This window comes from Lissotriton vulgaris, chromosome 5, assembly GCF_964263255.1.
Source record: "Lissotriton vulgaris chromosome 5, aLisVul1.2, whole genome shotgun sequence".
Lineage (NCBI taxonomy): Eukaryota > Metazoa > Chordata > Amphibia > Caudata > Salamandridae > Lissotriton > Lissotriton vulgaris.
Window position 1 is genome coordinate 798,778,756 of NC_141693.1, and position 24,794 is coordinate 798,803,549.

General features: G+C 47.1%; 1 protein-coding gene across 3 annotated transcripts in view; it reads left to right on the plus strand.

The window, feature by feature from the left end:
- Positions 1 to 24,794, plus strand: part of TYSND1 (trypsin like peroxisomal matrix peptidase 1) — a 242,697-nt gene that overhangs the window by 102,478 nt on the left and 115,425 nt on the right. For all 3 annotated transcript variants that reach the window (XM_086922267.1, XM_086922268.1, XM_086922269.1), the window contains exon 3: positions 12,108 to 12,238. In XM_086922267.1, coding sequence (XP_086778393.1) covers positions 12,108 to 12,238 — 131 coding nt within the window. The remainder of the gene's footprint in view (positions 1 to 12,107; positions 12,239 to 24,794) is intronic.

Below are 24,794 nucleotides of genomic sequence, written 5' to 3' on the forward strand. Positions count from 1 at the left end.
GTGGCCCGGGCCAGTGATACAGAGCTGTTCGGGGGCAGGCGTCCCGTGTGGGACGGGTCACGGGTGACTTCTGTGGGTAGCTTCTGGAGGGTCGGTGCCCTGGTTCTGTCATGCGGGGAGGGAGCGAGCCCGTTTCTGGGGCCTGTCCAACATTAAGGGATCCCAGAAGATTAGTTGGCTATTTACTATAAAAAAGCTCCTTCTGCCATTGGCATTTAGAAAAGCTTGGGAGTCAGGGACTCCGTTGATTAAGTCAGACATCAAGGGTGCCTACTGGGCTTGGATTGATAGTCAGGAAAACAGCAATCCCAGCCTAGGTAGACTCACCAACAAGTTTCGTTTGCACAAACAGGTTTCCAGCTTAGAGCCCTATCTAGAATTTATTCAGAAACCCAGGGGGCCCTCTACATGCAGTTTAGATTGGGTACGCTGCCTGTCCGCGAATATACTAATAAATGGAAGCCTCCCCACCAAACTAACTCCACCTGCCCACAATGTGAAATAGCGGTTGAAAGCGTCCCACACCTTATGTTCGCATGCCCTGCATATACTAAACCGAGAACGAGATGGTTAAAACCTATCTGTTGGCAACTAGGAACCAGGAATCACCGCGAAGCACTTAGAATAATGCAAGCAGATACTAACACAACTCTGGCTTGCGCAGTGGCCAAATTTCTTAGCTGGGCATGGGTAATAAGAATAAAAGTGTTATGTCCTGATTGACGATCTTTTTAAATGGTGTTTTAACTCATTTCAAAGCTGTGATAGTTTAATGCAATTCTTAATCTTGATTCGTGGGTTTTTCCTTCTAATAAGATGTTATTTATTGTTGGTACTATTATGTTAAATCGATCTATTTAAGTTGGGACATGAAGTTTACCAATTATTAAATATTTAGAACAAGTATAGCATTATCTTTGTAGAGCAACTTGCATTCCCCAACTGAGCTTTTATGACTTTTTTAAACTTGGTGTTTTTGCCTGATTTAAACAAAAAAAAAACTTTATTTTTACTTCCTAATTTGTAAAAATGCTTTTATGATTTTTTATATCGAAATAAAGCTTTGACACACACAAAATAATCACTATGAAGTGACTACAGTAGGAGGGGATGTATCGTGACATGTAGCGGCGCTATTTTGAGGCAAGACGCACTCTAGTGCTCAAGCGACCTGATCTACCTATATCTTTACGGCTGTAGCACAGACGCGTAGCGGGGGTGTCACTGGTGCACTGAAGGCGCACCTAAGGCAAGCATGTCTATGCATGTCCATGTTCTGACTTCTGCCAGCGCCAGCTAATATGCTGGTTTGGCAACAGAGGGCTATCCAAGACAATTTTATATGGCTTCTGAACTGAGAAGTATGGGGGGCTGTAAAACGTGCACCCCTTTCCCTTTTAGACTGTGGAGACCCTATTTCCTATGCTCAATGTAAGCATACGATACACCCCATTAACAAGAAGACCAAGAGCATGACCGGCTCAACCAGGAACCAGGTGGAATTCAAGGCTGCCCTGATCAACATACACTCCCTTCACAAACATGTCTTGGACATATTCAACTTGCTAGAGGAAAGCAAACCGGATGCTCTTTGCATGACAGAAACATGGAGGAGGGAGGGCTCATGCCATGATGTGCAACTAGCCGTCCAGAAAACTAAGCTTGTGTTTATGCAGCCAGGGTGGGAAAAGGGGGAGGTGTCCCTATCATATATCAATCAATCAATCAATCATAACATTTGTATAGCGCGCTACTAATCCGGCAGGGTCTCAAGGCGCTTGGGGGAAGGGGTCCGCTACAGCCAGGTCTTGAGTTGAGTTGTCTCCTGAAGGCAAGATGGTCCTGGGTCAGCCGAAGGTGGATGGGGAGGGAGTTCCATGTCTTGGCCGCCAGGTAGGAGAAGGATCTCCCTCCGGCGGTGGCTCTTCGGATGCGTGGTACGGCGGCGAGGGCGAGGCTTGTAGAGCGTAGCTGGCGGGTGGGCATGTAGAAGGTCAGGCGGTCGTTGAGGTACTTGGGGCCCAGGTCGTGGAGAGACTTGTGTGCGTGGGTGAGGAGCCTGAACGTGATCCTCTTGCTGACGGGAAGCCTGTGCAGGTCCCTCAGGTAGCCGGAGATGTGGCTGCGTCGGGGGATGTCCAGGATGAGTCGGGCGGAGGCGTTCTGGGTGCGTTGGAGTCTTTTCTGTAGCTTGGCTTTGTTCCGGCGTAGAGGGTGTTTCCGTAGTCCAGTCGGCTGGTGACAAGTGCCTTGGTGACCGTCTTCCTGGTTTCGGTCGGGATCCATCGGAAGATCTTGCGGAGCATGCGTAGGGTGTTGAAGCATGATGAGGAGACGGCGTTGACTTGTCTGGTCATCGAGAGGGAGGAGTCCAGGATGAAGCCCAGGTTGCATGCATGGTCTGTTGGCTTGGGAGTGGTGCCCAGGGCGGGGGGCCACCGGGAGTCGTCCCAGGCGGAGGACGATGGTACCAGGATGAGGACTTCCGTCTTGTCTGAGTTCAGTTTCAGGCGGCTGTTCTTCATCCACTCTGCGACGTCTTTCATCCCTTCGTGTAGGATAGTTCTGGCGGTGGCGGGGTCTCTGGTGAGGGAGAGGATCAGTTGGGTGTCGGCGTAGGAGATGATGTTGAGGCTGTGTTGGCGTGCGATGGCTGCAAGAGGTCTCATGTAGACGTTGAAGAGGGTGGGGCTGAGTGATGATCCTTGCGGTACGCCACAGATGACTTCGGTGGCTTCGGATCGAAACGGGGGAAGGTGGACTCTCTGTGTTCTTCCGGCGAGGAACGAGATGATCCACTCCAGTGCCTTCTCTTGGATACCAATGTTGCTGAGGCTTTGAACTAGGGTGCGGTGGCAGACAGTGTTGAACGCTGTGGAGAGGTCTAGGAGGATGTGGGTCGCTGTTTCCCAGTTGTCGAGCAGGGTTCTAATGTCGTCGGTAGCTGCGATGAGGGCGGTCTCGGTGCTGTGGTTGGCTTGGAAGCCGGACTGCGAGGTGTCGAGGAATCCGTTCGTCTCAAGGAAGGCGGCAAGCTGTCTGTTGACGGTCTTCTCGATGACTTTGGCAGGATAAGGGAGGAGCGAGATGGGGCGGAAGTTCTTGAGGTCAGTGGGGTCCCCTGTAGGTTTCTTCAGTAGGGCGCTGAGCTCGGCATGCTTCCAGCTCTCCGGGAAGGTGGAGGTGTTGAAGGAGGTGTTGATGATGTTCCGGAGTTGGGGTGCGATGGTGGAGTCGGCCTTGTTGAAGACGTGGTGGGGGCAGGGGTCGGTTGGAGATCCGGAGTGGATGGTGTTCATCGTGCGGGCTGTGTCTTTGGTGGTCACCGTGGTCCAGGTGCGGAAGGTGGTGGTGGGGGGCGTTGGTTCGACGGTTGGGTGCGTGGATGGTGCGCCGAAGCTGTTGTGGATGTCGGCGACTTGCGGTGGAGGAACGAGGCGAGAGAGTCGCAGAGATCTTGTGAAGGAGTGATGTCGTTGTTGCCGGTGCTGGGGTTGGAGAACTCCTTGACGATGCTGAAGAGTTCCTTGCTGTCGTGGGCGTTGTTGTCCAGTCGTTCCTTCAGTGATTTCTTCTTGGTGGTGGTGGTGGTAGTGGTGCTTGCGGGTGGCATGTTTGAGGGCGGTCATGTTGTCTGTGGTCTGGTCGAGGAGCCAGGCTTTCTCGAGGGTGCGGCAGTTCTTCTTGGAGTCCTTGAGTTCGTCGGTGAACCAGGAGGCATTCTTGCTTCTGGGTCTGCTGGGAGGGTTCTTCAGTGGCGCGAGGTCGTCGGCGCAGGCGGTCAGCCACTGTGTGAAGTTGCGGGCTGCTTTGTTGGGGTCCGTTGTGCTGGCGGGTGGGTTCTGGCTGAGGGAGGTGGTGAGCTGCTCGGCGGTGATCTTGCTCCAGCTCCTGTGAGGAACCTGTTGCGGGTGGTTGTGGGTCGTGGTTCTTCTGAAGCTGAAGTGGACGCAGCTGTGGTCAGTCCGGTGGAGTGGCTGAAGATGATGTGCTTGCTGGATGAGAAGACGGGATCAAGCGTGTGGCCGGCGTAGTGGGTGGGGGTGTTGACCAGTTGCTTGAGTCCGAGGTTGGCGGGGTTGTCCAGCAGGGCAGCGGTGTTGCGGTCCTTGTTGTTCTCCAGGTGGAAGTTGAGGTCCCCTAGGAGGATGTAGTCAGCGGAGGGGAGGGCGTGTGAGCTGATGAAGTCTGCGATGTCTTCGCTGAATTGTGTGCGTGGTCCCGGGGGTCTATAGACGAGGGTGCCTCTGAGGGTCGTCTTTGGGTCGGTGTGTATCTGGAAGTGGAGGTGATCGGCGGCGGAGAAGGTGTCGTTGGAGTCGGTCGTGATGCGGATGGTGTTCTTGTGTACGATGGCGATGCCTCCTCCAGTCTGGTTGACGCGGTCCCTCCGGGTGATCTTGTATCCGTCTGGGATGGCGATGGCGATGTCAGGTGCAGAGGAGGCGTTCATCCAGGTTTCTGTGAGGAAGGCGACGTCTGGTGAAGTTGTGTCGAGCAGGTTCCAAAGTTCGATGGCATGTCTGTGGATGGAGCGGGTGTTGAGCAGGATGCACTTGAGGTGGCTGTTGTTGGTGCTCGGCTTGGTGGCTGCGGTGCAGGTCCGGAGGCAGGTGAACTTGCAGGCTTGACAGGTGAAAGGTCCGTGGGTGCGTCTCCGGGTGGCTCGGTGGCAGGCTCTGGTTCGGTCGGGTTCGAGTGCGATGAGGGTGGCGGCATCGTAGGTCCGTCGTGTGGGCAGGCATCGTCGGGGGCCAAGGCTTACAAATGCAAGATGTTTAGTCTAGAAGAGATGAAGGGAGCAGAATCCCTCGGATTTAGCATATTTCCTGGAGTGATGTTGAGGGGTGAATTAGACCCTCCTGTGGTGGTCACAGGCCACCGAAACACTGTCTGCCAAAAAATAATGAACACGGTTGTGAAACAAAGGTCTTACGTTGAAGTGGCACTTTTATTCATTAATTCATTAGCTCAACAGAGAATATATTCATCAACTCATTAGCTGAAGAAAGAGTATTTAGAAAACCTGACTTCAATCCGTCAGAAACAAAACACAAGTTCACATTTATAATGCGTAACAGCCTAGGAGGTGAACCTTTAATGAGAAAAACATGCAAGAATTACAGTTTTAAGGTACATTAAATGCAATGAAAGGGTGACATTTCATGGTCCTGAGGCACTGAACCAAGGCAGCTTAATTTGAGGGGGTGCTTCTGCAAATTTATGACAAAATAGACGTGTAAATGATAGAGAAAAATAGCTTTCTGATTTATATGAAAGAAGAACCCTTTTTAAGATTCAATAATGAACCTGGGAGTCCTAGCAAAGTCTTAGCACATAAAGACACATTGCTGTAGTGAAGAACAAACTCATGCAATGCAAATATATTTTAAATCAATGGAAATACTTTCTAAATGCAACATACACTTGACTGCAATGCTAGGAATGCACATATTAAGTTAGGAGGAACAAATATTATTGCTTTGCTCTGGTGCTGTTGAACCGGTAAGCAGTATTTGACGCAGTGGACCACAACATGTTGCTGCATATGTTAGAACACTTGGGGCCGACGGGATCAGCTTCAGGCTTGCTGGGATACTTTCTTGAGAGACGAGAGCAGGTAGTCTGGATGAAGCCCTTTGCCACTGTAGCCAAATTGTTGAATTGTCGGTTCCTCAGGGCTCCTCCTTGAGTCCCACTCTTTTCAAAATATATATGACCCCATTGGCATTTCTGGTTGAATCCTTGGACTCAAATAGTCAAAGCTCCAATATATGTTCAAAGTGTCTCCTTTATTTTATTTCTTCAGTAAGAACAAAATAAAATCCAGCCAAAGCGTTTCGTTCCAGTTGCTTCTGGAACTTCATCTTCATAAGGGTTGAAAACAACATACAGAAACCAAAGCAATAAACCAATATGGGCAATAAGCAACACAGCCATTCTATGAATAACATATAAACACAAAAAAGACATGATTTAAAAAACTGTTGTTCTATAGACAATGGTTCCTGTCATGGAACCACCCTATATTACATAAAACATAAAATGGCATACATAATGTGAAAGTGTTGAGGGTAGAAGACCCTATCCTCAAGGCTGAGCGCCAATTTGACAATGAAAACAAGTTTCTTATCACAGTTCGTATATTTTATTCAATTCATCAAAAATGTGCAAGTTAGTCGATTCTGTGAGACTGAATGAGTATCCTAGCTGACATAATTCAATTCTTATGTAGCCATGTCTTTGAACAATTATCCACTTTTTCCTTACACCCAATGCATTTCGGGTCCAGAGAAACGTGACCCTTCGTCAGGGGTCTGAAAATGAGGATCAAAACAGGACCAAATTAATCACTCTCAAATATCAAAAAAGTGTAAAATAACATTGCCATGAATACTGGTTGCCCAACTGCCGAAACGGAAAATAGACAAGGTAAACGTGCCGCCTAAGCGAGAAAGTCAACGCCACCAAATAAAAGACATTGCATGTAACCAAAACGGCAAAGCGATGCCACACCAACGTTATAAGTGAGAGGTTCAAATTACCGATATCTGTCTGCATACCATTCTTTAACAGCGATAAGAACCACAAACACAACTTACGAGTAGTAGGACGCATTCGCGTCTCAATGGGTTCGGTGTGATTACCACAACGTTACAACAGATACTGTCATAGGTGGGAGGTAAATCATGTGATTGTGACCACAACCAATCACGGTGCGGGCAACAGATCACATGATTGGAGTGCGACGGCTTCATAACAAAACGGCGCCTAGCGCTGTAAGTCAACAATAATGATCATAAATCATTGGGCACGGTAAATAAACATTGAAATGTGAAGATATTTCAACATGCTGCAAAAATGAAAGAATTCGACAATGTTAAAACAATTTGAATACAATAACTGAATGGAAGAAACAAAGCTTGATGGGGTTCAGATATTTTCAAAAGTCAATGCCAAGGATCAATGTGTAATAAAAAACACGAATGTTCAATCCGGTCGCTCAGCCCCATAGGGTGGGTAGAGTTTAGTTTTTTTATCCAGTGAAATTCAGCTCTTAGTCTCTGTTTCACAGGATCCATGTCGGGGCGTTGTTGGATTGTCTCGATCACCATGAATTTGAGTTGGGAAATTTGATGACCCTTTTCTTTCCAATGGCTTGCCACAGTAGATTTCATGTTGCCTAGTCTGATGTTGCTCTTATGCTCCGTGATACGGACTTTGATTTTGCATTCAGTTTGACCAATATATATTTTGCCACATGGACATTTGATCAAATAGATACAATTGGCAGTGTCGCATGTACTGGAATGATGCAATTCTATGGGAAAACCTTTGGTAGGATGCATGAATGTTTTACCGATCATCACGTTGTTACAATGGATGCAATTAAAACATTTGGACATCCCTTTCCATATATTTTTCTCCTTGGCTGGAGTGTTGAGTAGTTCTTTGATGTTTTTGGATCTTTGAAAAGCAAACGTGATTCGGTCATTGTATAAATTGTTTAGATCCGGTTCAGTTTGTATCAAATGCCAATGTTTATTTACGATACTTTTGATTTTGTTTGAGTCGGAAGAATATTTTAGTACACAGACTGTTTTTTGTTCAGATTGTCTAACCTTGGGTACCAATAGATCAGTTCTCTTCATTTTATCCACTTTAGTTAAAGCGTTTTGTAGAATGTCTATAGGATAACCTCTCCGTATGTACTTCTCAGTTTGTTGTTTGATTGAAATGTCTACATCATCTTCATTTGATGTTATTCTCTTGAGTCTGATATATTGAGAAGTTGACAAGTGTTTCTTCAAGGCTTCTGGATGGAAACTTTGGAATAAAAGACACGCATTTCTGTCTGTTGGTTTGTGGAAAACTTTCGTGATGATTTCATTGTTACTTATTTTGATTTGTACATCCAGAAATGCTCACTCTATCTATCGCCCTCACTCTATCTATCGCCCTCACTCTATCTATCTGTTGCCCTCACTCTATCTATCTATTGCCCTCACTCTATCTATCGGCCTCACTCTGTCGCCCTCACTCTATCTATCTATTGCCCTCACTCTATCTATCTATTGCCCTCACTCTATCTATCACCCTCACTCTATCTATCTATTGCCCTCACTCTATCTATTGCCCTCACTCTATCTATCTATCTATTGCCCTCATTCTATCTATCTATCTCCCTCACTCTTTCTATCTATTGCCCTCACTCTATCTATCGCCCTCACTCTATCTATTGCCCTCACTCTATCTATCTATTGGCCTCACTCTATCTATCTATTGCCTTCTCTCTATCTATCTATCGCCCTCACTCTATCTATCTATCGCCCTCACTCTATCCAACTATCTATCGCTCTCACTCCATCTATCACCCTCACTCTATCTATCTTATCGCCCTCACTCTATCTATCTATCTCCCTCACACTATCTATCGCCCTCACTCTATCTATCGGACTCACACTATCTATCTATCGCCCTCACTCTATCTATGTATTGCCCTCACTCTATCTATCGCCCTCACTCTGTCTATCTATTGCGCTCACTCTGTCACCCTCACTCTATCTATCGCCCTCTATCAATCGCCCTCACTCTATCTATTACCCTCACTCTATCTATCGCCCTCACTCTATCTATCGCCTTCACTCTATCTATCTATTTATTGCCCTCACTCTATCTATCTATTGCCCTCACTATCGCCCTCACTCTATCTATCTATTGCCCTCACTCTATCTATTGCCCTCACTCTATCTATCTCCCTCACTCTTTCTATCTATTGCCCTCACTCTATCTATCGCACTCACACTATCTATCGCCCTCACTCTATCGCCCTCACTCTGTCGCCCTCACTCTGTCGCCCTCACTCTATCTATCTATTGCCCTCACTCTATCTATTGCCCTCACTCTATCTATCTATCTATCGCCCTCACTCTTTCTATCTATTGCCCTCACTCTATCTATCGCCCTCACTCTATCTATTGCCCTCACTCTATCTATCGCCCTCACTCTATCTATCTATTGCCCTCACTCTATCTATCTATTGCCCTCACTCTATCTATCGCCCTCACTCTATCTATCTATTGCCCTCACTCTATCTATCTTATGCCCTCACTCTATCTATCTATTGCCCTCACTCTATCTATCTATTGCCCTCACTCTATCTATCTATCTCCCTCACTCTTTCTATCTATCTATCTATCTCCCTCACTCTTTCTATCTATTTTATGATTGAATTGGGTAATAGTAACGCTGGATGTTTAAGCACTTAAAAAGGGCCGAAGTGCGTCATAAAGCGCTGTCTCTAAACAAGTAAGAATAATTTTCCTTATTTTTATTACATTACATTACATTATCTTGTGGGCAACCGTTTTCTCTACCCATCACCCTCACTCTATCTATCGCCCTCACTCTATCTATTGCCCTCACTCTATCTATCTATCACCCTCACTCTGTCTATCTATCGCGTTTACTCTGTCGCCCTCACTCTATCTATCGCCCTCACTCTCTCTATCGCCCTCACTCTATCGCCCTCACTCTATCTATTGCCCTCACTCTATCTATCTATTGCCCTCACTCTATCTATAGGCCTCACTCTGTCGCCCTCACTATATCTATCGCCCTCACTCTATCGCCCTCACTCTATCTATCTATTGCCCTCACTCTATCTATCTATTGCCCTCACTCTATCTATCTATCTATCGCCCTCACTCTATCCAACTATCTATCGCTCTCACTCCATCTATCACCCTCACTCTATCTATCTTATCGCCCTCACTCTATCTATCTATCTCCCTCACAGTATCTATCTATCGCCCTCACTCTATCTATGTATTGCCCTCACTCTATCTATCTATTGCCCTCACTCTATCTACCTATCGCCCTCACTCTGTCTATCTATCGCGCTCACTCTGTCGCCCTCACTCTATCTATCGCCCTCTATCAATCGCCCTTACTCTATCTATCTATTACCCTCACTCTATCTATCTATCGCCCTCACTCTATCTATCGCCCTCACTCTATCTATTGCCCTCACTGTATCTATCTATTGCCCTCACTCTATCTATCTATTGCCCTCACTCTATGTATTGCCCTCACTCTATCTGTCTATTGCCCTCACTCTATCTATCTATCTCCCTCACTCTTTCTATCTATTGCCCTCACTCTATCTATCGCACTCACGCTATCTATCTATCGCCCTAACTCTATCTATCGCCCTCACTCTGTCGCCCTCACTCTGTCGCCCTCACTCTATCGCCCTCACTCTATCTATTGCCCTCACTCTATCTAATGCCCTCACTCTATCTATCTATCGCCCTCACTCTATCTATCTATTGCCCTCACTCTATCTATCTCCCTCACTCTTTCTATCTATTGCCCTCACTCTATCTGTCGCCCTCACTCTATCTATCTGTCGCCCTCACTCTATCTATCTGTCGCCCTCACTCTATCTATCTGATGCCCTCACTCTATCTGTCGCCCTCACTCTATCTATCTATCTATCTATCGATCTATCTATCGATCTATCTATCTATCTATCTATCTATCTATCTATCTATCTATCTATCTATCTATCTATCTATCTATCTGTCTATCTGTCTATCTATCTATCACCCTCTCTCTATCTATCTATCGCACTCTTTCTATCTATCTCCCTCCTTCATCTATCTATTGCCCTCACTCTATCTATCGCCCTCACTCTATCTATCTCTCACCCTCACTCTATCTATCATCCTCACTCTATCTATCACCCTCACTCTATCTATCTATCACCCTCACTCTATCTATCTTATCGCCCTCACTCTATCTATCTATCTCCCTCACACTATCTATCTATCGCCCTCACTCTATCTATCGCACTCACACTATCTATCGCCCTCACTCTATCTATGTATTGCCCTCACTCTATCTATCTATCTATCTATCTATTGCCCTCACTCTATCTATTGACCTCACTCTATATATCACCCTCACTCTATCTATCTATCTATCTATCTATCTATCTATCTATCTATCTATCTATCTATCTATCTCACTCTATTTATCTATCGCATCACCACAGCATCACTCGGCACCACCACAGCATCACTTAGGGGCACCACAACATCACTTTGCGCTACCACAGCATCACTGAACGCCACAGCATCACTCGTCGCCACCACAACATCACTCAGCGCCACCACAGCATCAATCTGTGCAACCATTCAACAACAACTGGTTCAAATATGTTCTCTCAATGTTTCAAGCTTTATTAAAAATGTCACAAAAAGATGTTAATATTTCACTTCTGTTCTTGGATTTTCGTCACAATAAAATACACTGAACATAATCTTCATAAAAGTTATTTACAAAAGTTTAAGCTATTGCCATTATAAATTACAATAACTTTTTATTAAGTTTTAAATATTAAAAAAATAAAAGCCATTGTTATTTGTAGTGTCAATACATCTAAGTCAGGTAAATAAAAAATATATTGTATTACAAATGCTATAGGTGTCACATTTGCGAAAGTTAAAACTATTGGCATTGTAAACGACAAAGCTATTAATTTCACTATTTTCAAAACCAACACAGAAATAAAAAAAAAATCATTTACAATACCAATAGCTCAAACTTCCCTAATGTGAGACCTATTGCATTGCAAATGCTTGATTTCATAGGATGGGCAACACTCAAGTGATGCAGTCGCACACAGAATGTTTTAGTGCTGTTGACTTGCATTGAGGCAATTGTCTTTCTGTCTGTGCGTCAAAATGCCTTAGAATGTGTACATAAATGTTTCCTGAGGCAAGTATATATTCCTGAATTACACTGCATGACCAGTGTGTATTAATTTTTTAGTTCTTCAATCCCTTGCGGCATAGCACCCAGGATAATGTGCTGCATGGCTAAACACTTATAAAGTGAGACCTATTGGCTATGTCAGTGCTTGTTACTATTGTTTACTACAGTTGAGGATAATATAGAATGAAAAATGCTTTCAGGGTTGAAACAAAATGGACCTATTGAAGTATTGGAATGTGAGCACTGAACAAGAGAGAGCAAAACTGGCTTTTGGGAGCAAATGTGCTTTCTTCTCAATCCTTAATAAGTGTCCTCATTTTGCCTAGGTTTCATGCAATCAGTGGAAAAGTGGTGTTTGCTACCAAGGAGTACTCCCCCTTTGACATCGCAGTTGTGGAACTGGAGAAAGGTTTTCCTGGTTTTGTAGAGCTAGCCTTGGGCTCTGTATATGCAACAGGTAAGTTTAGAATATCAGTCAGATACCACAGCCAGACAAGACACCCTATTGAAACATTTCTTTGAATGCCCCTTGGCTGCCCCCTGGTATGGTGTAACCAATGCTCATAGTGCTAAACTGAATTGTCCACAATTTAGATTTAAATCAGTGGACAGCAATTGATTCTTCCTAACCACAGACCACGTTCTAATTAATTATAAGCTTTTCATGCATAAAAAAGGATTAGCTTCCACATCTACCTCAATGAAGTTTTACTCTGGCTGTCTGCCATGTAATACAGCAAGACTCCTATCTCGGGGTACTTGAGACAGACCTGAATACTCCAGTATTCCATTTGCAAACGTCCTACTAGAAAAGACTACTTCATAATTGATTCAAATACTTGAGTCTCCTGAAATGTTCAACCTTCAGAAATACTGTAAATGTTAGATTTAATTTTGCTCAGGACTGTACTTTAGGCCATGATTACATACTAGCTCTCCTCATCATATGAAGGTGCCCACAGCAAGTTATCATTTTTGTATTTAAAAAAAACCAATATTTTACTAAGTGAGAAAATCCTCAGACCCTCACCGCAAGTTATCATTTTTGTATTTTAAAAAAACCCAATATTTTACTAAGTGAGAAAATCCTCAGCCCCTCACCCAGTTTTCACACATTTTGTTCTATACACCTCACAGTTAAAAGGTGAGCATAGTTAAGAGACGTCACTAGTTTAAACTTTTACTTTGCTGCCCCTCCCTCATTGACTGTAGACTCCATGGCAAACTTGTTGGTTTCATCCGAACATTTGAACCAGTGCAGTTGGACTAAATGTCACACCCCTTGTGGCTCCCTTGTCTGTCCAGCTTTTAGATTAGCTCCCATCCAGATCTCCTTTCCTTAGTCACCTTCCTTAATTCACTGAGCATGGAGTAAAGCCAAGAATAACCTACTTCCCTGTCTCCTTCAAGTCCCATTTCAGCTCTTGCCACCTCCTCAACCTCCCTTCTGCAGCTCCAGAGGCCAGAGGATAACCCATCAACACCAGCCTCTCTGATTTCAGCCATGGTTGCCCTAATTGTATGGATTATTTCTACTTCGATCTGTCTGGTCCACACAAGCCTGCAAGAGATCCAGACTTGAAGACATGGACACAAACACAACAACCGATCAGGAGACTTTTGCCTGTGGCCATGACGACCTGCACTAAACAAGGCATGTTGTATTAAACAGGAACGCAGAGAATCGATTGAAGATACAATTAATAGTAGGAGACAGCTTAAACAACCACCATCGATAACAAGTGCCTCACTCCAACTCCCACAGAACGTACAACCCCAATGTATCATAGCAATTCCATTGGAACACTCTAACTAAGAATGCTACACACCTTCCCCCTTTGAAAAAAAACAAAAAACAGAAAAAACAAAAGAAAGAGAAGAAAAAAAACAAATTCAATGCAAATAATCACGCAGTTTTACAGGAATTTGTTTAACACGAGTACTTTTCCTTACATTAACATTAGTAACATCAGTGGGCTGAATAACATTGTCATCACTTTCATCATTAATAATAACAGAAGCACTATCCTGTGTACTCTTATCAATTGCAGGAATGGAAACATCAGCATCTGCATTTTGATTTTCACACCCAAAAGTATCAAACATAGCCGAGTAAGATGCATCATTTTCTTTACTTGGATTTTGTGATTCCCTTCCAGCAAAGTCTAACAAAGAACCATTATTATTTTTAGATGGACATGCTTCTGAATTCAGAGCCTTGCACACAGAAATCCGCCGAAAGTTCCATATTTTACCACCCTCAACTCTTACCACCTTGTAAAAAAATGTCTGTTACTTTACATGGATCAGACCATTTATTCCATTTATTACCAAAAACCCTTCCAAACTTGACTTGCACAAAATCCCCTACCTTGATTTTCCCTTTATGATTACCCAGTAGCAACCAACTACCTTTCATCTTCTCCTGATACTTTAAAACTTTGTCCATGACTTTCGAAGAATCAAATGAGACCTCAGAAGAAATCTTAGCTTTCATCCACCAAGGAAGAAGTTTAGAGCCAGGTTTCCTACCTCTCAGCATCTCAAATGGAGATAGACTAGTAACAGAATTAGGAGAAATACGATATGACAATAATGTCGCACGTAAAGTTGTCTTCCAATCTAAATTGCTTTTAACAGCCAACTGAATAGATTCCTTAACAACTCTGTTAAAGCGTTCTGTTTGACCATTCGCCTGAGGATTATAGTTTGACACTCTTTTATGCACTATACCACACCTTTCAAGAAAAGACACAAACTCTTTGCTAGTAAACTGTGGACCATTATCTGACACTATCTCTGCAGGAATGCCTTCCCTACAAAAAACTTCATCCAAGAACTGGACCACTTGTGTTGACCCAATCTTGTCAACTATCTTGAGCTCTGGCCATTTCGAAAAATAGTCAATTAAAACCAATGCAAAAACATCCTTGTGAGTTGACGGGTCAAGAGGACCAATAATATCAATCTCCAACTTCTTCCAAGGACATGGAACAAATTCAATGGGGGAAACACCCATGGTTAATGGTTTAACTGTTTTGTCACTTCTAGCACTAGGAAAACAGAGACTAACCCACTTATCAACCATTATGTCGACAGCAGGCCACCAATAGAATTCACGAATACGCCTCTTAGTACTGGATATACCCATGTGACCTTCATGAGCCATAGAGATGATTTTTTCTCTTAATCCGAAAGGAGGAGCTATTTTGTCTCCCCTTGTTATAAAACCATGATCAAACATGAGTTCATCTTTTATTTTATAAAAAGATAAGATATCACCAGATAGATTGCGTTCTTGAGGCCAACCCCGCTGTAAATAATTTGCTACATTGGATAGATTGATATCACTGCACATTGCTTCTCTCCATTCAATTTCAGAAATAGAAACTGACGACTCTCCATTAATTCCACCATTGATATCCTCAATTGTAAAAACAACATCCAAATCCCTTTTTAAATCCGCAAACTCAATTGAATTAACTAAAGGTAATCTGGACATTCAGTCTACATGTACATTTAGACGACCAGGAACATATTCAACTGTACACTGAAACTCTTGCAATTTTCCGAAATTTAGTCCCCCAGAGAAATTGTCTAAAGTGTTCAACTGCCCACGTGCATGCTAATAGTTCCTTCTCAATTGTAGCATAGTTGTATTCAGCACCACAGAGAGTTCTAGACGCATAAGAGACTACATATTCTTCACCCTTGTTCTTTTGCATTAGGACAGAACCCAAACCTACATTGCTTGCATCAACGCACACTATGCATTCTCTACCCATTTCAAATGGTCTTAAGAAAGGAGCATTAACAACTTCTTGTTTAAGTAAATCAAATGCCAATTGTTGCTCACTGTCCCATACAACTTTAACATCTTTTTATAAAAACAACCCTAGAGGATGTACTTTTGACGAATAGTCTTGAAAAAATTTACTGTAAAATTAAGCGAGTCCCAAAAATGACACAAGTTGTTCTTTGCTCGATGGAGCTGGGGCTTTTGATATGCTCTGGATGTGATTACATTTTGGTTTAATACCTTGTGAGGAAATTTCATGGCCAAGATATTCCTCTGTGCTCTGTCTAAATTTGCATTTTGAAAATTTTAATGTTAGGCCTTTTTTTTGTACACATTCTAATACTCTTTCTAGGTTCCTATCGTGGTCTTCACAACTTTTCCCATAAATTAAAATATCGTCCTGAAAGGCAATAGCCCCCTCACAACCCTCCAAGACTTCCTTCATGAGTCGTTGAAATACAGAAGCTGCGCTGGCTAAACCAAATGGCATGCGGCAAAATTGGAACATACCCTCAGGTGTGATAAAGCTAGTTAACACTTTTGACTCATCATGCAAAACAACCTGGTGGTAGGCACTAGCTAAGTCTAACGTTGAAAACACACAAGCACCTGAAAGGGTAGAAATTAGTTTGTGAATATGTGGTAAGGGATGTCTATCAATCCAGATTTCTTTGTTCAAACTTCGAAGGTCTACACATAGACTAAGTTCGCCATTAGCCTTAAGGGACAAAACCACTGGAGAAACCCAAGGTGAGGATTCAATGGGTTCTATAATTTTCTTAGATACTAAATCAGCTAGAATTATTTTCAATTTATCACGGTACGCCAATGGTACATTCCTAACCTTATGTCGAACGGGGACAGAACCATCCTTTAGAATAATGCGGTGTTTGAAATTGGCGTATTTGCCTACATTGTCTGAATAAATACTAGGAAACTTTCCTTTCATATGAATTGTGAAGTCATCATAAGGTGAAAGCACATACACTGGCGGTGAGGCATTAGGATCAGGTTTAATACCCAACTCATGTTGGTGAGGCCATCCCAAAATTGATGCACCTTTGGTCGAAACATAAACTTTTCCCTTTATCATTCTGTCTTTAAATTTGATGTCAGCCCACATAAACCCATCTAAGCTAATCTTATGACCTGAATAACCACCAGGTTGTATTTCTGGTGGCGACAATTTCACTGTGCTCCAAAATTTATCTAAACATTTCTGCCTATAATACTATACCAGGCACAAGAATCAATAAGCATTGATATTTCTTCACCATTAATCACTATAGTATCCTTTGGGAAATCTATACATTCAGTGTCACCAACACATAATAAGCTGTTGATTTCAGAAGATTGCTCGGAGTCATCACACTCTTCATGAGTTAACAAATCTACTTTCTGTAAAGATCTACACATTTTGTTAAAATGACCTGGCCTCTTGCATTTTATGCATATTTTGTTCCATGCTGGGCAGCCCCTGTAGCTTCCTACATGGTCATTACTCCCACGTCTGTAACAGATAATCTGGGATTTTTTGCAAACGGTTTATTTTCTCTCCCAAAATTCTCTTTTTTGGAAGTAGTAAACAAAGGTTTCTTGGAATTGGGAAACGTCTTCACTAAAGCAACTTCAGGAATCACTACTTTGTTTTTAATATCCTAACCTCTAATCTCACTGACAAATAACTCAGATTGCTCAATCCCTTTAGCAATATTTAACACTGCACTGAGAGTAGATTCAGTTCCCATCCACAAACGTTCTTGGATCTTTTTACTCTTTGTATGCATCATGATTTGATCCCTTAAAACTTGATCAAAATTGATTGTTTCAAAGGCACATGACCCCGCCAAAGAGCGTAATGCGGCTACATAATCTTCAATAGATTCATCTTCTTTTTGTACACAAGAATAAAATTTAAATCTCTCCATGACAGTGTTAATTTTCCTCTCAAACCTAGTAGCCAATTGTTTTACTACAACTTAAAAAATATTCAAATCACCAGCACCTGCCCCCTCGATAGGAGGTACATTTTCCAATTCCTTAAGACCTGCACCACCTAAACAGTTCTTTAAAAGTGCTAATTTCCTCTTAGGTGAACATCCATCTTCTTCTATTACGTCTACATAGGCTAAAAATGTTGGAAACCATAGATCCCATTCCATCTTGGGATTACCAGCTAAAGGTAAGAAATGCGCAGGTGAAGTGATATTATTTGACATTTTCTCTTTTTTTTAATATATATTAGATACTAAACACCTGTAAAGTGAAAATTAGATTAGTAATAACATGGAAGAAAATACTGACAATATGAGAAGCATAAAAACAAGAAAGAGCCTCTTCATAAGTTAATAAATCTATTTTCCTTGTTGGAGAAGACTTTGTCGATAAAGCGATCCGAATCGGAGACTAGTTGGAAACAAAATGGCCGCTCTACGTGTCCTGGAGTACTTTGACCTTTGCGTGATGAGAAAGTAGCGTAGTTACGTAGACTCAGTACTTTGTATAATCCTGACCGTCAGCAAAGAACACAGAGTTCTAAGAATACTCTGATCGGTCGCACTCGAAGAAAACAAGTTCAGGTCAGTGTTTTCCTTTGAAAATATGCTCGCGCTACCAACGATACTTGTACACAAATGTCTCCATAAAACAAGAGTTTCTTTTTATTTATTTTTTTTAAACTGCTTCGAAAACACCGCTACTTGAAGGTACTGGAGTTAAATCAATCAGTTGTCTACTTTTAGTATAGACGAAAATTAAACCTGCCTTCTAATCCAAAATTAAAGTATTTGAAACATTAATATATGACTCAAAATTAACACCCGCTGGTGCAATCAAAGCACTTACTGTAAACCTGCCGCTGGTGCAATCAATTTACACAAAATCCAATAAATACCTTTGTAGTATGGCGAACGCTGTCTCCCAAGTTCTGTTCTTTAAAAAGAAAATCCTCTGCAAAACTAAACATGGGTTCCTTCAAATAAAATATCCCATCCTCGTTGCCAGATTATGTAGTAAACAGGAACGCAGAGAATTGATTGAAGATACATTTAATAGTAGGAGACTATTAAACAAGGAGTGAGTGAAGGAACGAGGCAGAAACGCGGCTCCATACAGATTGAGAACACATCCAGTTCTGGGGAGTAATTGATATACCCTATGCCCGTTCAAGGACAATTTTTTTTTTTCAAAACCATTTTTATTAGGAGTTCGATCAGGTTTAAGCACAGCCCTCCACAATCAGGAGGAGCCTGTCAACAGTAGATACAAAAAGACACATCATTGTCATAGCATCGAACCCAGTGCATAAAGCGGATTTTGCCAAGCAACTCCCACCCACCTACCCCAAAACCCCCAACAACCCCGTCCACTACCCACCCCTTATCCCGCCCTAACCCGGTGCACGTGATCATAAGTCAACCATAAGAGAAGGGGTACAAAGGTGGAGCCGGCCAACGGCCTAGGGTGCGGGGTCAACATCCCGTGGCAGTGCATCGTCCATGTCCATAGGGGGGTCAAGAGTCAGGCCCCTATAGTCTGCCCATCGTTTCCATATTTTGAAATGTTTGCGGGGACATTCCCGAGCCTCAAAGACTGGCTGTTCCAAGCCCATGATGAAGTCCAGGCCCTCTCTCCAGGCACTGAGGGGGGGGGCTCGCTCGCTCTTCCAGGCCTGTGCCAGGTCCCTCTTCGCCACCACCAATCCCAGCAACAATAAATGGCGCTTGTAGATGTTGCTCTCAACATTTTCTAAGACATGAAGAAGGCCCACCGAGGCGTACGGGGCAGGTCCTACCCCAACACCTCAGACAGACAGTCCCAGACCCCGGCCCAGAACCGAGTCAGCCGCACACAGGACCACACAGTGTGAAAGAGGGTGCCTCTCTCCGAGCCACATCTCAGGCATTCCGGGGTTGCAATCAGGCCCGCCCGCCACAAACGGTCCCTTGTGAAATACGCTCGATGTAGGTACTTGAACTGAATAAAGCGGAGGCGGACTGCGATAGCAGCCCCGCAGGGGGATTCAAGGGCCTCTCGCCAATCGTCGTCGTCCAAGGGACCGACATCGGCCTCCCACAGGGCCTTCAAGGTCGAGAGCGAGGGGGAGCAGTGTGTGACCAAGGAGCGGTAAATCTGGGAAACTTTTTTGTCACCCAAATCTCCCATAAACAGTTTCGCCTCTATGGGACTGGAGTCCGGGAGCTGGTCCAGCCCCACCAGGCTAGGAGTAAGAGCGTGGCGAAATTGGAGGTAGCGAAAAAATTGAGACCTGGGCATGTTGAATTCAGCACTAAGATCCTGAAAGGATTTAAGAGTGGCGCCGGAGAGGACATGCCCCAAGGACGAGACCCCTATAGCGTCCCAGCTGTCGAAGCCTTGCAGCGACGCCAGCGCCGGCAGCAGGCCATTACGCCACAACGGAGTCTCCGCCGTCAGTTTACCCCACCAGCCCATGCGGTGCAGAGCCCTCCGCCAGACAGCAAAAACCACCTGAGTGACTCGCGGAAGCAGCCGCCTCCTCCTGGCCGAATACAACAGCGTATGAAGGGAGGCGTCGCCCATTAGAGAGTGTTCCAAGGCATAGGCCGGGTCACCGCGGTCCCCATACCACCACTCGTTGAGCACCAGGAGATGGGAGGCCTGATAGTAGGACAACATATCCGCGGTAGCCAAGCCGCCGCAGTAAGTAGAGAGGAAGCACGTACGAAGCGCCACCCTGGAGGCACCCCCAGCCCATAGGAACCTGCCCAACGCGGAGTCAACACTGCGAAACCACTGTGGATCAATCGGGTAGGGATGATTCTGCAGTTGGTATAGGAGACGGGGCAGGGCCACCATCTTAAAGATGGCCGATCGACCGTAAATGTTAAGAGGCATACGCGTCCACGTCTCGATGTCCAGCTGGACCCGGTCCCAAACCGGTTGAATGTTCCGGCTCCACGCCTCCGCGGGCGAGGCAGATAGGAAAACTCCCAGATACTTCACTCCCTCCACCGCGATCCGAAGGGACTCAGCCCACGGGAATTCCACCGCTCCACCACCCATAGAGTCGACTTGCGTGGGTTAAGAAAGAGCCCCGACGCCTGACCAAAGCCCTGCATCAAGTCCAGAACCCGCGGGCCCGTACGCTGCAGGTCGGTCATAAAGAACAGCACATCTTCCGCATACAAAGCAATGCGGTCTGTATGATCCGCGCTCCAGACCAAGCCGCGATAAAGCGCATCACCGCGGACCCTGGCGGCCAGCGGCTCCATGGCCAGCGCAAAGAGGTACGGGGAAAGCGGACACCCCTGACGCGTGCCCGAGTCACTGGGAACCGAGCCGTGGCCGCCCCCGAGACCCGCACCGAGGCCGTGACCTCAGTGTAGAGCAGGCGGACGTAAGAGATAAAGACCGGACCGAGGTTCAGCAGGGGCAGAAGGGTGAAGAGGAAAGTCCAGCTGACTGAATCGAAGGCACTATCGATGTCAGCTAGTAACAACGCCGCCTGATCCTCCGAAGCCCCGATCGCATCAATCGCCGCCTGTGCCCGCCGTATATTGTGTCGTGTTGCCCGGCGTGGCATAAAGCCAGCCTGATCGGGATGAACAAGGGCAGAGATATGAGGAAGCAAGCGATTCGCGAGCGCCTTGGCCAGAAGCTTGGCCTCGAAGTTAATAAGGGAGATGGGGCGATAAGAGTCGTGGCGGTCCGGTGGCCTTCCCGGCTTCTGGAACACAACGATCTCGGCATGACGCCAGTCCGGTGGGAGGCGGCCCTGCTCGCGCGCCAGCTCCAGGGCACGCAGGTAGTGCGGCCCGAGCAGTAGATGGAACTTCCTATAGAATTCACTGGGAAAGCCGCTCGGTCCCGGTGCCTTGCCCACATTCAGCTGACCCAGCGCTTCCCCGAGTTCTTCAGCCGTCAGTGGAAGATCCAGGGCGTCACGCACCTCATCAGACACAGCAGCGGGGGGGACCAATCCGAGGTATTCCGCAATAGCAGCGGGGGAGAGAGTCTCCCGGGAGGCATATTGACGCCCATAATAGTGTGCGAAGCTCGCGGCCAGAGTGGCCGGGTCAGTAATCGCCACACCTGCGGCATCGGCGAGACCCGGGAGCGTGAGGGGCTGCAATGTCTGTTGACAGAGCCGATGGAGCATTGTGCATGACTTGTCGCCCCACTGGTAAACCCGGCTACGGGTGGCCAGCCACGCCTGGCGAGCCTCGTCCAATAAGACCGAAGAGTATGTTTGCTGTGCCTGCAGGAGCCGCCGCAGGGCAACTTCATCCGCCGCATCTCTGTGGCGAGCCTCTAGTTCATCCACCCGCCCCGCCGCCGCGGCAATGCCCTCCAGCCGAGTCCGACGAGCCGAAGCACACCAGGCGAGATCAACACCCCGCAGAGTGGGCTTCATGGCCTCCCAGACAGTCACCGCATCCACACCCACGGCAAGGTTGTCTTGCCAGTATTGGGCGATCGCGCCACGAAGATGCTGGGAATAGTCAGGTCGTTGCAGATGCCACGCGGACATCCGCCATCTGAAGGGCTGGCGCGGTCTATGTAGGTCTATCTGGACTGCCACCGGGGAATGGTCGGAGAGCCCGCGAGGCTGAATCGCCGCCCCTTTAACTCTAGCAAGGAAGGCCCTCGGGACGAACACATAGTCCAGGCGCGAAAGGGAGCCATAGACCGCTGAGACATAGGTGTACTCGCGGCGCTCCGCATGCAAATGCCTCCAGACATCTGCTCACCCCAGCACATCCATCATAGCCCCCAGCCGCGTAGGGGAAGGAACAGGCACCACCCCAGGCCTCCGCTGCCGATCCACAGCCACATCCACCACATCGTTCCAGTCGCCACCAATCACCGCCAGGGAGTCGGGAAGGTCAGTCCACAAAGCAAATAACCGCTCAGCCAAGGCCCATTGCAGGGGAGGGGGAGCATAGACACATCCAAACACCACAGGTTCCACACCAATCTTCCCTTGGACAAATACAAAACGCCCCTGAGGGTCAAGCCACTGACGCTCGTGGGTATATGCCAGCCGCCTATGAATAAGAATGGCTACCCCCCTGGAACCCCTGGCAAACCCAGCATGGAACACCTGGTGGAAGCCAAAGCGCTGGAGACTCAGGGCCTTCGTGCCCAGCATGTGCGTTTCCTGAAGCATGAGCACATCTGCCTGATCCCTCTTGGCCCAGCGAAGTACCGCCCCCGTTTAATCTTGTCCAAGAGACCCCGGACATTCCAGCTAAGAACATGCATGGAGGCGCCAGAAGGCGCTAAGCGAGGGACATCAACCATCATCACGATTCACCCAGCCCCACATTCCCCGGCCCCCGGCCCCACATCCCAAAGTAGCATAGGTCAGAAAGATCACGTGCACCCCAGAGAACAGTACCCCAACACCCACACCCCCCACAACGCCAACCCCCCCCACTCGCCACCAAACAGCCCCAAACCCCCCACCCCCACCCCAATACCTCAAGAAACAATGAAGTATCTGTCGCGGCATACGGTACGTCAGGCACAAAACAGAGCGCCCAAGGTCAGGCATGCCAATGGATCCCACACAACCCCCTAGCACCAACCAAGCACACACCCAAAAACCTCCCCCAACCCCAACTGGAGGAAGCAGCCCTCAAAACATGCCCCGTCCTCCCCCCCATCAATAAGCACAATCAATAACAATGCAAAATATAGTGCATATGTACACCGGAGTCCCAGCAAGGCACATAAGAGTCAGATAATACTGCACCAGAGGAGGTCCGAACCGTCGTGCAGCAGGTTGCCGCCACAGCAGGCGGCCACAATAGAGATGTAACAGTCAAGGGTCGGTGAACCAAATTCACGACCCCCCGCCAGAGTGATCCGTCTCCGGCTGCGTGTCCCCCAAAAGGGGGTCCCTGGATAGGGACCTCCGCCTCAAACGGGACTTGCGGTGCCGCTTCCCTTTGGCCTGTGGATCGCTCCGCTCCTGAGATGAACTGCGGGAGGAGCCGGAGTGCAGCCCCGGCTGGACGTGCGGCCGAAGCCGGACCGCCTCGTCCGTCCAGGCAAAGACAGCCTCCGGAGAATCAAAGAAGTGAGTCCTCGAGTTGTAGATGACACGGAGGCGGGCCGGGTATAGCAATGAGTATTGAAGTTTCAGGCCCCGGAGCTTGGCCTTGGCCGCCAGAAAGGAATGCCGCTGCTGTTGAACCAACTTGGTATAGTCTGGGAAGATCATAATTTTGCAATTATCAAACAGCAGGGTGTCCTTGAGTCTCGCCTCCCGGAGGATGGCATCCCTGTCGTGGTAATTCAGGATCCGAGCAATGATCGGGCGAGGCCGCTCCCCAGCCGGCGGCTTCTGTGTCAGGGCGCGGTGGGCGCGTTCGACCACAAAACAGCGTGACAGGGTGTCCGGGGGTAACCAGCTCTCCAGCCACTGGGAAAGGAACACATCCATAGGCCCCTTCTCGCATCCCTCCGGAAAGCCCACAAAGCGCAGATTGTTCCGCCGTGCCCGCCCTTCGGCATCCTCCACACGGAGCGCCAGGCCCCGCTGCGTCTGCTCCAGGTCGGCCACTCTCTTCTTCAGGGCATCAACATCGCCTTCCACCGTCGTGACCCTTGTTTCGGCCTCCGTGATGCGTTGCGGAGGTCCTGGCGCAGCAGCATCACGTCGGCGCCCACCGCGCCGATCTTCGCATCCAACATATCACGGGATTGCGTGATGGCCGTTAACAGTGCTGCATTGTCCGGGCCCGCCGCCTGACTCCCTCCGGCAGCCCCGGCGCCATTCCCGGGGCCGGTGAACTTGTCGATGGGTCCCGTAGTGGCCGTATTGTGACCGCCTTTGCCCCTCGTCATGGCCGCCGGCGGGGTAGGTCGATGATAGACACCCGCTATGGGTCACCCCACGGGAGCAGGTAGCAGATGGGACTTCCACGGCACCACCGTCCCTCGAGTACAGCTCGCCCCAGTTCGTCAAGGGAAAGGCCAGGCCCGGGGGGGGGGCACACTCCGCCAAGGCGCAGGGACCACCAGGCAAGGGCCCGAGGCTGAATCGCCGGATTGGCGCCACCAGATCGTCCGCCATTGTCCGGGCCCGCCGCCTGACTCCCTCCGGCAGCCCCGGCGCCATTCCCGGGGCCGGTGAACTTGTCGATGGGTCCCGTAGTGGCCGTATTGTGACCGCCTTTGCCCCTCGTCATGGCCGCCGGCGGGGTAGGTCGATGATAGACACCCG